The following is a 16,143-nucleotide window of genomic DNA, read 5'->3' on the forward strand; positions in this document are numbered from 1 at the left end:
GCTGTTCCAGACTTAGTGACACGGCCTCAAGCTGTTTGGTCTAGAGTTAACAAAACATCTCCAAAGCATTGTATCCTTTATTTATTACTTCCAGCTGTATCCCGAGCAAGAAAATGTTGGGATTTGTACCCTTAACGCGTATTTCTACATGAATGATTACTGTCAATTAAATAAAGTTAATATTTTGCACTCATATTTGTATTTAATTATTCATGCCATTTACCATGAAGATCCAATATTATTTATGTGGTCTTGAATTAAGTATATGTATAATGATATATATATATACAATAGGATTTAATTCAAGATAATAAAACAAATTGTCTGTAATCACTAAATAAAGTGGGAACTTTATTTAATAAAGATTATGAGTATGGTCAATCTTCTGTTTAAGATAGAATAGTTTATCCAGACTGTTAAGTGTAGCGACACAAAGAGATAGAGGTACCGTATAAAATATAGATTGTATTGGACTAGGATACGATGAAAGAAAGAACTTCTGATAATCTCCGTTAAAATACAGAAGTTCAACATTCATCAATCGATGGTCGTTTGAGACTTGACCTCAATCCTGAAGTGAGTAATGAACTCCTATTTGTGCTTTTATGACTTTTGACTTATCGGGTAAGGTTCAATATTCCTACGACCAAAATCCTGATATCTTGGAGTCATAGAACTACAAGTGGCTGGGAACATACTTCACAAATATGGAATCTGCTCCTTACTTAAATGAAAGCAGATTAGTTGTTCATTTTAGTGTTGATTCGGGGCTTGAACATAGAGCGCTCAATTTCTGTTAGAGAACAGAAATTTAATTCTATAATTAAATTTATGGAATAATGTTCATTGGAGGATCAATGGAACTAATTGAAAAAGACATAATTAAAGAGGTTAATGTACATCAAGACCTAGCTTTAATTATGAACAACTAGCAGAGGGTCATAACTCTTGCAATGACTAAATCAATTGACAACTTTATAGTTATAGCTTCTAATAATATAAGACTGTAGTTTTGAGAGTTCAACTATGAATTTCTAGTGGAATAATTTGTAGTTAATATATTAATTGATGGAACTAAGAGTTAGTGAAATTAATTAAATTATTGGAGCTTAGAACTACGGGTCCATATTGTCTCCATCCTAGCTCGATAACACAGAGGTAGGATTTCAGTATTAAAAGGAAATAATTAAAAATAATAAAGTATTATTTTTAATCTCACAAATTAATATTATTTGTGAAATATTATTTATGAAATAATATTTATTGGCAAATAAAATTACATTAATAATTTTGTGAAATTAATTTTTATTGAAAATCAATTTAAATATATTTAATTTTGTGGTATAATTGTATACTACATAAAATAATATGATAAAGGCCCAACAAATAGCATTTTATAGAGATAAAATACCACAGGGCCCAAAGCCCTGTAGTTGGCGCCAACCACAGTCTAAATGGATTGTGGCCCACGCAGAGGCCAATGTGATTAGGACCAGGCCTTCTTTTGATTGTTATATTAATATAACATAACATCATGAAAAAGACATCAGATGCATTTTCATGTTATTTTGCCAAGAGAGAAGAACACTCTCTCATGTGTTGAGATTCAAAAGTGTGTTCTTGTATATCCTACCAAATAGCATAGACATCCACCTATTTCCTTCTCTTTGTGCAAGCCATAGTATGGAAGATGGTGGCTTAGGAGGCTAAGACGATATTTGATCTACACGTGTTCTACATCTAGAAAATGTATTTGTAAGTTTCTATTTTATTCAGATTCATGCGCATGAGAAAGATCTCATTATAGTTATGGCTCCTAGAGTGATTCGTTCTTATGCTTTAATAATTGTTATTATTGCATTGAAATATTATCCCATGCTTCCGCTGCACTATCAATCACATGATCAAAAATCAACAGAAAATTGAGCTCGTATTTTTTGGGTACAACAAAGTTATTCTTTCAAATGGATTTAGACACAATAATGCAGACAAGGGGTTATACTCTAAGACTTGTGATGACTATGTCATATTAGTGTTTCTTTATTTAGATGATATGTTGATTTTGAGTAATGACATGAGAGGCATAATAGAAACAAAGAGGTTTTTATCTTCTAACTTCAAGATGAAGGACCTTGGAGAGGTTGATACCATTCTAGGTATTAAAGCTAGAAGAAATAGTGGAGGTTTTGTATTGATTCAAACCCATTATGTCGAGACAGTGTTTAAAAAATATAGTCTTCTCAAAATCAAAGAGGCAAATACACCATTCGATTGAAACATGAAGTTTGAAAATAATAAAGGAGGAGCGGTGCCTCAATTGGAATATGCAAGTGCAATAGGGAGCCTAATGTACGCCGCTCATTGCACAATAATGGATATTGCATATGCGATCCGTAAACTTAATAGGTTTAATAGCAATCTAAGTATCAAGCATTCGAAGGCTATTGAAAGGATTCTAGGATACCTTAAGAGTACCAAATAATATAGCCTTCACTATTCAAATTTTCCAATGATACTGGAAGGAAATTCCAACGCTAGTTGGATATCGAGAGTGGGAGATAATCTCTCCACCAAAGGTTGGGTGTTTACTCTTGGAGGAGGTGCTATCTCTTGGGGTTCCAAGAAGAAAACTTGTATATCACACTCAACCATGGAAGCAGAATTTATAGCTCTAGCAGCAACTGGAAATGAGACCTAGTGGCTTAGGGATCTCATGTTATATATCCTTTTTACCACAAATATGGTGTCAACAATTTCGATACATTGTGATAGTCAATCCATTCTTTCTAGAGCATACAATAGTGTATACAATGGGAAGTATAGATATATTAGTCTAAGAAATGAATACGTGAGATAGAATCATATCAATCTCATATGTTATGACAAGTGAGAACTTAGCAGATCCATTTACAAAACCTCTTGTGAGAAGGTTAATAAGTTCCACTTCAAAAAGGATGAGAATGAAACTCCTAGAATAAGAGATTCACCAATGATTCAGCCCAACTCCAACCTTGATAACATCAAAGAAAAGAGTTTAATGGGTGTTGACGCCGTTTTTCATCAACTTAAATCGTAGAGCAATTAAACAACGTAAACTATGAAGCAAATGAATAATGAAGAAAAACAAGAAGGTTTTTACGTGGTTCAGCAGTTCATTTTGCCTAGTCCACGAGTCTATGTTATTAAGACTTTAGAGTTTTCTGGAAATTCTTCAGAGATGAATTACCCAGAGCTTTCTCTCAAACAATCAGATATCGATCCTTTACAAGTGGTCATTCCTCCTCTATTTATAGGGAGGGTTACAGAGTTCATTCCCACATATTTCGGGAAGATATTCTGTATATCAATTCAAATAATGACATTAACTGCAATATCTCCTATAAACATGGAAACGTCCCATAAGAATCGAGAACAGGTAACAGACTAAATAGTATCCCTTAAATATTGGGATTACACAACAATAAATATGTTCACACATAATGGGCTATCCCAGGTGACTCATTAGGTCTTCGAGATCAGCAATCGGCATTGTGGCTATCAAGACTTATGGAACTGTTACAAACTTTCCACCTGTAGAGTCCAAGAACTTTACTTAGCTAAGATAGATAATAGTATGATAGTATTTATAGCATTATCTTTGTTGCTATGGATTTTTGGTTCAGACCGGGAATTATTTGGACACTCATAGTAGTACTTATAGATTATCTAAGTTTAATCTATAGTTTAAGAATATTAAGTATAACCTAAGGTTTGATTAAAGTGACTGATATTAAGGATTATATTTATTATATTATAAGGTTTAGACATCAACCAATAGGATTTTAAACACATGTTATGAATGGTGATTAAGGATTAAGTATTTTTGAGGATTAAATCTAATAAGGAGTAAAGTTTGAATGTTATAGGGTCAGTCAGCAGCTTTGAGTACGTTGAGGGCTTAGTCAAGGCTGTTTACTCCATTCAAACTTAGCTAAAAATGTGTAATTTCATGTTTAAATATTCAGCGTGTGCCGATATATCGCAGCTATAGGGGGCGATATATCGCAGCACGTAGATACAGAAAACACGAAACGATGCACGGTCGCCTCAGGCATACTGGCCCAGGCGATATATCGCCTACAGGGGGCGATATATCGCCTCCTTCAGCATAAATTCAAACTCTTTTGAATTCATTTCCTTTCAGCCATTCAAACTCCTTCAACAGTCCAGCATCTTTTGAACGAGTCTTCAGCCTCTGCTGAACGATTATTCAAATGATTTTCACCTAAAAAGCCATTATTTTTATTCAAGTAAAATCAAGATCTTTTCATCTCCAAACTCTATAAATAGGACCTAGTACCCAGCCATTATTCACCTTTTGCTCTAAGTTCAGAAGCTGCTAGTGTTAAGTGAGTGTGAGAGTGTAAACACCTGGTTTGGGAAAAACTATAAGCTTAAACATCATAAGCTTATCAAACACTATGGGAAGTGAGTTCTATAGTATTTCGGTGGAGGTGTAGATTGGTCTTTCAAGTCTTTGAGGTAACCAAAACTCTAGTTCCTTTCTGTATTATGTTATTTTCTTTCTCATAGTCTTCTACTCAATCTCTAACCTTAATCTTCATTTTGGTTAGGGAATCTAAGTTCTTGAGCACATAAGTTCGGTAAGCATGTTTCTCAAATGGTTTAGTCTTTCCATCTCTTTCATTTCATCTCCTTTCTTTAGACTCACTCTTTCTTATGGTTTTAGGAGTGTTCCAAAAAGTCCCAACTCAGTCCATTATATTCCGGTAACTTTGGTAAGGAAAATAGGCTAGAATCTATATGTTTATGTTTATGTTATCTTATGTGTTATGTTATGATATGTTATGAATGTGTTATGAATTTGTTATGCATGTGTTTGTTGTAGGCTTGGGCTTATGCCCTATTTGACTAACAAGACCCCAAAAAGATTGTGGGCATATGCCTATTTAGCTGGTAGGACCCCACTAATCTCATGGGCATAAGCTTGTTTAGTCTATGGGACCCCAAGTAATAATGGCCATTATAATAAGTGAATTATGTGTTATGATATGTCTTTACGTTATTATGAAATTATGTTTATGTATATGACTTTGTGTTAGATTTTCCTTGCTGGGCATTAGGCTCACTCCTTTCTGTTTATGTGCAGGAAAATAAGCTTAGAGGCGGTAAGATTCGTGACGCTTGGAGGATGTGTATCGATGGTGAATGGAGTCAAGGGGCCGAGCGTTAATCGATTCGAGGATGTAGTTTCGGTTTTATGTCTTTTTACATGTATTTTCCGCACTAATTATGTAATGTCTTATTATTTTAAATTATGTTTTTGTTTTAAAGACAATGGGATCCCATATCCGTTTTGGTATTTACTTTGTAAGTAACTCTTATTTTATAAGTTACTTAATAAAATTATGGTATTTTCGCAAATGTAAGTTATTTTAAGGATTTTATGTATAGTTTCGTTAATGGTCCAAATAGTCTAGAGTAGTGGGTCATTACACCACCCAACTTCGGAACATGCTCGGAATAGATAGATACTATCGAAGCTATCACACTCGAGCTTGCACTTCCCAAGCTCGGCTTGTTTTATCTGAAGACACACGGTAACAGATGTATCCCAGTGTCGTGCCATTTCGAACTCAGAAAATATCCCAAGGTTACACATCTTTGAGGTCTTAGTTTTACTTCAGAGATTTTACAACTGGACCAAAAGATGTTTTCATACGTTTCGAGCTCAAACCTGACGGTTCCAGTTTTCGGGGCCATAACCTCTTGTCTCGAAATCTGGTTGTAACATTTTGCCCCCTCAAAAGTATTAATTCAAATCCTATGAGAAGGAAACTTTTGAACTGCTCCTCTTGGAAACTGTACCATAAAAAACACTTGAGTATGGACATGCACCAATCTGGCATTGACCAATCAAAGTACTTGAGTGCCTTGGAAACCTGCCCACGTTCGTTCGCCTGCCAAATTTATGGTACTATCATTTCATTGGTCCTTGACCGTTGTATTGGATACAAAATATGGCCAATGGTCCTGATTAATTCGGCTTTAAACATTCCCAGGGGTCTATAAATATATCCCCATTCATCTTCCCCACTTTATTTTCACGTTCAAGCTTTTAGAGAGAAAAAAGAAGAAAAAACCAGAAACTTCTTTGCCCAGGTCTTGCATGTTTTCCAAGCCAAGAAGATACAGCAACGTTAGCTCCTCGACTCTATGAGATCATCTTTGCAACCGCTTATTCAGTCATCAATCTCTCTATTTTCGCTGACTTCATTGTGTAAGTCTTTGTTCATAGCTTCGTATGCCCGTGTACATTCATTTTTTTCATGCATGTTTATATTATTGCACTGTTGGTTCACTCACTAGTTTTTCACACTAGAATGTTTCAGCTGATAAATATTAGTCTTAAGTTCTAATACCATGGGTTCCAAACCCTAATTCTGCGTAAAAGACCCAAATATGGTTCTTTTACTGAATTTTTGAATTTCGGATGACATATCTTGTACACCAAGATATTGGGTACAAAATGGGGTTTTTAAATTGCACGTTACCCAAAAATATAACTTTTTGAGTAACTGCCAACTTTTTTCCCTGAAATATCGAGATCGTCAAAAATAAATTCACCTTCCTTCCTCTCCGTGGAATACACGCTCCGAGGCTGGTCTCATCCTTTGGATCGAGTTTGCCTGGAAACCTCGATCATTCGAGCTTAGATTATCTTGATTTTCATTCTTAATTTCTTGTTCACCTAGCCCTCACCCTTTTTCTCTCTTGCTAGATGCCACAGAACTCGGGAACATAGTGGGGGTCAAAGCTTGCAATTCCTTACTCACCGAAGGCTCCGAGCCCGAAGTCACCTTTCACCCGGAACCATCATCTGATTTGGGAGCACCAACTAAGGTGCGAGCAAGAAGATATCCGAGATCACTTTCGATGTCAAATCGACGAGGTCGAGGAGGGGAAAAGGAAGAAACTTAGGGTCGCCATATACCCAGATCCAGACCCTAAGCTCAGACCAATTCCCATCGATCCCACTCTTAGAGTGACAATCGCCTTCAAGTCGGGGGACCTTCAATTTTCACTGATGGGAGAACTATCAAACCCCCCTTCTAACTCACAGTCAACCTCCATTCCCACCTTGAAGAGAGAGTTCTTCGAGGTCGAGCACTACTGGAGCTCGATTTCTTCATTATGGCAGATCTTTGACATCTTGGCCCTCCACAACATTGGATTATCGGGCTCGATGAGGTGTCAAGCTCCGACCTCCCACGAGCGAAGTTGTCATGCCCCAGGAGATGGGAACCCCGATAACAAGTTGAAGTACGCGGCCTACACTACACCAAATAACCATTTCCATAACACATGAATATAATATAAATGAAAAAGTATTATGGTAAATGTTAGATATGTAGCAAATGAAAAAGGCGGTAATATTTTGGGAGCCCGCCACTTATACATTTTTTTTTTCAGAAAAAATCACACCAATTTCGGACTCACCATTTTCTTCTTCGGCTAAGCAAAGTCCGAACTCTGTCTTCGGTTTCATCATCCCTGCTTCAAATCTGAGCTCACATCTCCTCCATCCCTCAAATCTCAGCCTCCATCCCTCATATCTCCTCGATCTCTCTCTCATCTTTCTCTATCTCTCTGTCAGTAGGGTTCCATTCATTGGGTTGTTTCACTCCTCTTCGGTCTTGGCAAGCCAGGTAAGGATATATTGTTTTAGGTGTTATTGATCTGGGTCATTGGCTTTTTTTAGGCTAATCGAGCTTAATTTGGGAATAAATCTAATGGAGTTGTTTGATTTTTTGTTTCCCTCTCGTGTCTTTCTCTCTACCTCCAGCCTCCCCCGACCTCTGCTCTCACACTCGCTCTCCATATTTCTCGGCAACGGACAGTCCAGCAAGCCGAGCAGCGGAGGAAGCAGAGCACCCACCGACGACAACTTCTCCAACAGGCTCTCGGCTCGCTCTCTCTGACTAGCAGCGACGCAGGAAGGGACTCCTCCAACAGGTTCTATCAGCTCTCTTCTTTCTTTGTGTCTTGGACTGAATTAACTGGTCATAGCGAATTGAGATGGATGTGAATATCTTGTTTTGAAGCGTGGTTTGATTTTTTTCTATGTAATTTTCTTCAATCCAATTTTCCTTACATATAATACAAATTTGTCTCTTAGAGTGTCCCTCAATAATCTGCAAATTGGTTTCCTTCTCCGTCCGCCCCTCCTCTCTGTATATATACTATAAGCACATAGGCTAAATATTAGATAAATGTAATGAAGAAGCAGAGCAAAGGAGAATCGAGTATATTATCTGAAATGAGATTGATACTTGGCCTTAATGTCTCTAGTTGTTTCAGATAATTACCTTGCTCCAAATACTTTATTAACTTTTTCACTTGATTGATTTTTTTTTGGTGTCTTTTTTTTCTTTCATAATTTTAGTTCTTTCTGCAATTCCCTTTATGTAATTGGAAAAATAAAAAAAAATTATTGGGGCTAAAGATTGACTTGTGTGGCTTAAATAGAGAGGTGACTTTAACTTGATATGATGTGTTCTACCTGGCTCTATTTCTTAATTTAATGGTTTGAGTTTGTTGCCTTCCATAGCTTTGTAAGGGATATGTTTCTTCCCTCTCTTTAATATTATCAATTTTCATTAAATATTATTTGCTTTATGTTATGCTTTCTAACTTGACATAGCCAAAAGGATGGCTTCTATTAATTAATGGCAAAACAGAAGATGAAGTCGGCAGAAGTTTAGAGAGAGTTTTACTTACAATGAGGATTACAACTTCAGAACCTAAGGTATTTTATATAGCTCCAAGTTTTGAGAAATCAACTTTAGATTATCTTTGCCATTATTAACATTCTAGGCTGTATCAAAATGCTGAAAAAAGTTCATTGTTATACTTATATTAGACAGTTTAAGTTTCTTTCAAGCTCACTCTGTTGTGTGTTAATAAGTATAATTTCATTTTTCTAGTCAAAGGTTGTAAAAAACTATATCAGGATTGAAGGCAATTTTCTCAATTGAATCGAAAGGTAGGATTTGAATTGGAATGAGGTGTAAGTTGAATAACATTTAAAATATCATAAAATTATGAAAAAAAAATAAGAATTTAATAATCATAGATTCATAAGAATTGAAACATAGCCTTAGTTCGTAAAATGGCACATAATAAGAAAGCATTAAAAAAGGATGGTTTAAATACTTTTTATTTTCCATGTCTCAGATTGAAATGGTTTCAAAATGTAGGCTTCTTCAAAAGTTTTTCCAAACCATGGAACTAGTTGTTTTTAATTTAAGTGATGGACGTGGGAGTATTTGATAAGGTTATGCACACTATATGTGTACATGTTTGTTGTAGATATTGGGATGTTTTTGTGAAGAAGCTATTGAATTTTTCTCTCTACTTTTTGTTTTTTGATTGTATCTTGATGAGCTTTTTTGTCTTCTTATTTTTTCACTTTTCAACAGGATGTGGCATTTGTTGTTGATGGTTGGGCTCTTGAAATTGCACTTAAGCATTATCGAACAGCTTTTACTGAATTAGCAATATTGTCAAGGACTGCTATATGTTGTCGGGTAATGTAACGACCCACTAATCTAGACTACTTGGACCATTAACGAATCTATACATAAAACTTACATTTTTGCGGAAATACCATAATTTTATTGAAAACTTATGGAAACAAAGGTTACTTTCATAAAATAAGTAGGATATGGGTACCCATTGTCTTTAAAACAAAAATAACTTAAAAACTAAAAAGAGTTACATAAAAAAATGCGGAAATACATTTAAAACCATAAAAACATAAACAAGACTACATCCTCGAATCGAATAACGCTCGGCCCCTTGACTCCATTCACCATCGATACACATCCTCTAAGCGTCACGAATCTTTCCGCCTCTAAAGCTTATTTTCCTGCACAAAAAAACAGAAAGGAATGAGCCTAATGCCCAGCAAGGAAAAATCTAACGCATAGTCATAAACATAAACATAATTTCATAATAACGTAAAAACATATCATAACACATAATACACTTATTATAATGGCCATTATTACTTGGGGTCCCATAGACTAAACAAGCATATGCCCATGGGGTTAATGGGGTCCTACTAGCTAAGTAGGTCATATGCCCATAACCCATTTGGGGTCTTGTTAGTCATATGGGTCATATGCCCAAGCCTACATACACATATACATATCATAACACTTTTAATAACATAAACATATAGATAACATAAGCACATAACATATTAATTCTAGCCTATTTTCCTTACCAAAGTTACCGAGATTATGGACTGAGTTGGGACTTTTGGAACACTCCTAAAACCATAAGAAAGAGTGAGTCTAAAGAGAGGAGATGAAATGAAAGAGATGGAAAGACTAAACCATAAAAACATACTTACCAACTTATATGCTTATGAGCTTGGATTCCCTAACCAAAATAAGAATAAGGTTAGGGGACTGAGTAGAAGGTTTTGAGAAAAGAAATAACATAAAATACAGAAAGGAACTAGAGTTTTGGGTTTACCTCAAAGATTGCAAGATCACTCTAATCTTCACCGAAATACTATAGAACTCACTTCCCAAAGTGTTTGATAAGCTTATGATGTTTAAGCTTATAGTTTTTCCCCAACCAAGTGTTTACACTCTCACACTCACTTAACACTAGCAGCTTCTGAACTTAGAGCAAATGGTGAATAATGGCTGGGTACTAGGTCCTATTTATAGAGTTTGGGAATGAAAATATCTTGATTTTACTTGAATAAAAATAATGGCTTTTTAGGTGAAAATCATTTGAATAATCGTTCAGCAGAGGCTGAAGACTCGTTCACAAGATGCTGGACTGTTGAAGGAGTTTGAATGGCTGAAAGGAAATGAATTCAAAAGAGTTTGAATCCATGCTGAAGGAGGCGATATATCGCCCCCTGTAGGCGATATATCGCCTGGGCCAGTATGCCCGAGGCGACCGTGCATCGTTTCGTGTTTTCCGTATCTACGTGCTGCGACATATCGCCCCCTATAGCTGCGATATATCGGCACACGCTGAATATTTAAACACGAAATTACACATTTTTAGCTAAGTTTGAATGGAGTAAACAGCCTTGACTAAGCCCTCAACGTACTCAAAGCTGCTGACTGACCCTATAACATTCAAACTTTACCCTTATTTAATTTAATCCTCCAAAATACTTAATCCTTAATTACCATTCATAACATGTGCTTAAAATCCTATTGGTTGATGTCTAAACCTTATAATATAATAAATATAATCCTTAATATCAGTCACATTAATCAAACCTTAGGTTATACTTAATATTCTTAAACTATAGGTAAAACTTAGAAAATCTATAAGTACTACTATGAGTGTCCAAATAATTCCCGGTCTGAACCAAAAATCCATAGTAACAAAGATAATGCTATAAATACTATCATACTATTATCTATCTTAGCTAAGTAAAGTTCTTGGACTCTACAGGTAACACCATCACAGAAAGCACAGGTAATCCTTATCAATACCTGCTATATGTTATCACTGGACCTGTGATTAAATACATGGTACATTTTAAATTTTAAATTAATATGACCATGATCTGGTAGACATTAGCTATGTGTTGACATCCCCTTGGGGAAACTATAATATTTCTCTATATAAAACGTATGAAACTGGTATTTTGTATAGTTAGGTTTCCTATCTTTTGAATGGTGATTGGAGTTCATGGACATGATTTGAAGCTAGAAAATATATAAGATGTTTTTCTAAAATACTATGTTTTCTGGAGTTCAAAGTTTTTGCTGGGGAGCACTTGGAGTCCTGAAATTAATTGTTGATGATTTAGCAGATTAACCCTCCTGTTATCTAGTATAGTTAACTGGTCTTAATACATCTTAATTGAAATTATCTCTGATACATCTACTAAAACAAAGTTAGTCATATTGTTGTCCTTGTTTTCCAAATTTAAAGGCTCTTACTCTACGTGTGATGTCATAAAATGTTGAATACCTAAGTACATATTGCGTTTAACTCTATTTTGCAGCTTATGGAGATTTTAAAATCATGTGATTATAGAACATTGGCCATTGGGGATGGAGGGAATGATGTAAGAATGATACAACAAGCTGACATTGGAGTTGGAATCAGTGGGAGAGAGGGGCTGCAGACAGCAAGAGTAGCTAATTATAGTATTGGGAGTAAGTTGCTGATACCTAAACCCCTCCTCTCACTTTTTGGAAACTTGACAGAACGAACAGGGTAGAGTGATTTGTTTTGGTATTATTGTATTGTTTTGCAGAGTTTAGGTTTCTGAAAAGATTAATACTTGTCCATGGACGTTACTCATACAATCGTACAACATTTCTATCCCAGTATTAATTTTACAAGTCTCTGGTGGTTTGTTTCATCCAAATCTTGTGAGTTCTCCTAGATAATGCCATTTATTTTCAACTTTTATATCTTTTATAATTGACATGTAAACATTATTCCTTCTGATCTTGTATATTATTCTTTTTTAAATGTCTGGTGTACTAACTTTGGCATGTTTTCAGCTTCTCTTTTGTTTCAGATGTCTCAGGGACTAGTCTTTTTAATTTTGTTAGCTTGATGGCTTATAATGTTTTCTACACTAGTGTTCCTATTCTAGTCAGTGTCCTGGACAAAGATCTTAGTGAAGAAACAGTGATGCAGCATCCACAAATTTTGTTTTATTGTCAAGCGGGAAGGTTCTTTATAGGATAATTCACCTCACATTTGATTTTTAATGTTTATTTGAGATATTTTTCCCATCAGAATTGCCAATGGGAATTTACTATCTAACCTAAAATGCTAATTTTCACTTTGTTCTTTTATTCTTGGGAACAAACTTTTGAATCCTAGCACATTCGCTGGATGGTTTGGAAGATCTCTTTTTCATGTGAGTTGTGTTTTTTAAAATAGTCGAACTCCTAAACAACTATTTTTGCTTCTTTTGTTCTTTTATATTCAGGCCTGCTGAATTATTTAGTTTTAAGCACTTCGACAAAACTTGAACTTAAATTTAGATGTTACTTAGAGAACCATTACATTGACCAAAACTTTGGTTGCTCAAAATATAGAGATGGTTGTTGCTTTTGATCCACTGATACTGATTCCTAGCTTGATTGATGTCCAGGCAATTGTTGTATTTGTAATCAGCATACATGCCTACGCTTATGAAAAAAGTGAAATGGAGGAGATCTCATTGGTTGCTCTCTCTGGATGTATTTGGTTGCAGGCTTTTGTTATGATATTAGAAACAAAATAAGTTTCCTTCTATTAAACATGCTTTGTTGATTCAAATTTGACTCTTCGTAAAGCCTTCTTGCTGCTTAATCTAACAAACACTAAAATGGTATTCTTACATCATTCAAATATTCTTTTTAGAATGCCCTAACTTGAAAGTTGCTTAGAACTACAGAGGAAAATTCGTATAATTCGGTGTTATTTTATTTATCCTGATTGCCTAAGTTTTCCTTTGATCCTCGCAGCTCTTTTACAATACTACAACATCTTGCTATATGGGGAAATTTGATTGGCTTTTATATCATCAACTGGATCTTCAGCGCCATCCCATCATCAGGGATGTATACAATTATGTTTCACTTGTGTAGACAACAGTCTTATTGGATAACTTTGTTTGTAAGTTTTTCTTGACTATCTTTTGGACTTAAAGTAATTTTAACAATAGGATGGCCCGTCTCTGAGTAGCATCTGGAGTTTCAAAGGTAGATGAAAACAGGATAGCTTATAGCTTACATATCAGGACATATTGGTCTTATATTTGCGTGAAAATTGGAAACCCCAGATAGTCTTCTTAGATGCGATCCGTCCTACTATGGAGAATGGCTTCGGTACTCCATTTTATATATGCTTCAAATTTTGAGGTTACAACCAATAATATGGAGTCGATGATAGAGTCCCAGGCCTAGTTTCATAATATTTAGCTATTTGACTTGCAAAAGATAATTAATAAAATTTCATTTAATCTCTTCCTTGATGCAACATCTGATCGTTGGTAACCTGAAAATTCTATTATAGAGAAGTCAAAGTCAAGGCCATTGTTGGCATTGCACTTTTATATACTAATAGAAACTATTTTTACTTTTTTTTTTATTACAGCTCATAGTTGCAGCAGGGATGGGTCCGATTCTTGCTATAAAGTTCTTCTGGTACACGTACAGACCAAGTAAAATCAATACGCTTCAGCAGGCTGAACGTTTGGGTGGACCTATTCTGTCACTGGGCAACATTGAGCCCCAAGCAAGAACAATAGAGAAAGATGTTACTCCTTTGTCCATAACTCAACCCAAGAACAGAAATCCAATTTATGAACCCCTATTTTCAGATTCACCGAATGCTACTCGAAGATCTTTCGGAGCCGTTCCACCTTTTGATTTTTTTCAGTCACAGTCCCGATTGTCCTCTTCCAACTACTCAAGAAATTGCAAGGACAACTGAGCTACAAAATAATAGATATTAGGTGCAAAAATTGAACCTTACCACCATTTTGCTTCTAGTGTAGATTAGCATTGTATTTGTATGTAACAACAACACATAGGATTAGTGGAGTTCTTATTAAAGGAACTCTACATAATTAAATAATTTCTTTTCTTGGTCTGGAAAAAATAAATTATTCATAATTTTATGCATTTATATGAAGAAGAATTTACTTGCAAGAAAGTTTTTGGGTTAGTTGAGGTGAGTTTTCCTAGTCTGGAAAAAATAAATTATTCATAATTCTATGCATAATTTTATGCATTTATATGAAGAAGAATTTTTGTACTTTTTAATAAGCTTTAACGGCCAGCAAGGTAAGTATAACTTATGGCGTGTTTGGTAAGATTAGACAATTTTGATCCAATTGGAAAAGAGTCTATCTTTGTGATGGTGGACGCAATGGTGCTTCGTAAGACTACTACTTGATGTATTATATGTTTTTGTTTTTATGAAATTTTAAAGTCTGCTGCATTTTATACACATTTTCTTGACTCATCAATGGTTCTCGTCTCTTTATGATAGTGAATTGGCAGAAGTTCCTAGCATTCTTCCTCTTTAAATGAGGTACACATTTGGATTTTTATCCTGATAGATTTTGTTGTTACAAACCTTAAGATTGATTGCTTTATATTAACTTCATTGTTATATTAACTGGTTTGTTTACATGCAGGAGTCTTCCATTTTAAATGAGCACATGGTTGTACTGTTGCCTGGAGCTGTTTATGCTCTTTCTGCTGGTTATAAGGTATTTAGTGATCTATCCTAGTACTAGTAGGCTATAAATTTATACATCCAGTTATCACTACAAAACTAAAACTAGATAATTGTTGTTGTAGACGGAAGAACTTGAGTAGGACTCGATGCACGGACTTTTTGAATGCTCCATTGATGTACTTATGAATATTGATCAGGTTTCCTCTGTTAAGGTACTGGGGTTTTGTATCATTTCGTTCAATTTTCTGTTTTGCTTTTCTTTGTGATTTTTTTTTCTTTTTTATATTAGAAATCATATCTTTTTTCCTCATTAGATGAATGTTACATGTATGTATATATGCATTGCTGATTTGGGCCATCTCAAATTCCATGGATATGTAGAAGAAGATAATTGTGAACATATAGTCTAGTAAAGCATGCCACCCTGTATGCACTAGTTTTTTCTGGCTGCATACTTGATATTTCTTTCTGTATGTAATGAATTAGATGCTAATTTTTTTTAGCAACAATTTTCTGGTGGGTTATAGTAGCAATATCAATTTTTAACTTCAGCATGTTTGATTAAAAAAGGTATTTTCTTGTTTTTCTTTATGATTTTTTTTGTATAAGAAGTCAAAGTGTGATTCTATTTTTATTCTTTAATTTTTTTTGGGGATATATTGACAAAATTTAGAGTTCTGGAATCAATTCTTCCTCACATACTTTTTGATCATTGAGAATGATATATTTGTTATCTTGATACATTTCACAAGCCTTGTTTTAAGTTGCATGTTTTGTTGCTTCAGTCGTTGTTTTGCATGGTAGTACATCTTGCTATACCTTGCTGTTTCGTCAAGTTTTGGAGTTATTACAAATTTAATTTAAACTTTATATACTTACAGGTGGAAACTAGCTTAAGTCTTA

At 34.9% G+C, this 16,143-nt stretch overlaps 1 protein-coding gene and 1 long non-coding RNA gene across 2 annotated transcripts; both read left to right on the forward strand.

The window, feature by feature from the left end:
• The first annotated feature begins 8,721 nt into the window (after nt 1-8,721).
• LOC133821113 (uncharacterized) lies at nt 8,722-9,554 on the forward strand. The gene is made up of 2 exons (XR_009887321.1): nt 8,722-8,809; nt 9,483-9,554. It is a non-coding gene; the product is annotated as an uncharacterized LOC133821113 (long non-coding RNA).
• A 3,949-nt stretch (nt 9,555-13,503) lies between these two features.
• On the forward strand, nt 13,504-14,678 carry LOC133824144 (phospholipid-transporting ATPase 2-like; the record flags this gene model as incomplete). The annotated part of the gene is made up of 2 exons (XM_062257011.1): nt 13,504-13,668; nt 14,149-14,678. Coding segments are annotated over 2 exons (504 nt in total), but the record flags the coding sequence as incomplete, so codon positions are not given.
• Nucleotides 14,679-16,143: the final 1,465 nt, after the last annotated feature.

This window comes from Humulus lupulus, chromosome 3 (assembly GCF_963169125.1).
Source record: "Humulus lupulus chromosome 3, drHumLupu1.1, whole genome shotgun sequence".
Classification (NCBI taxonomy): domain Eukaryota; kingdom Viridiplantae; phylum Streptophyta; class Magnoliopsida; order Rosales; family Cannabaceae; genus Humulus; species Humulus lupulus.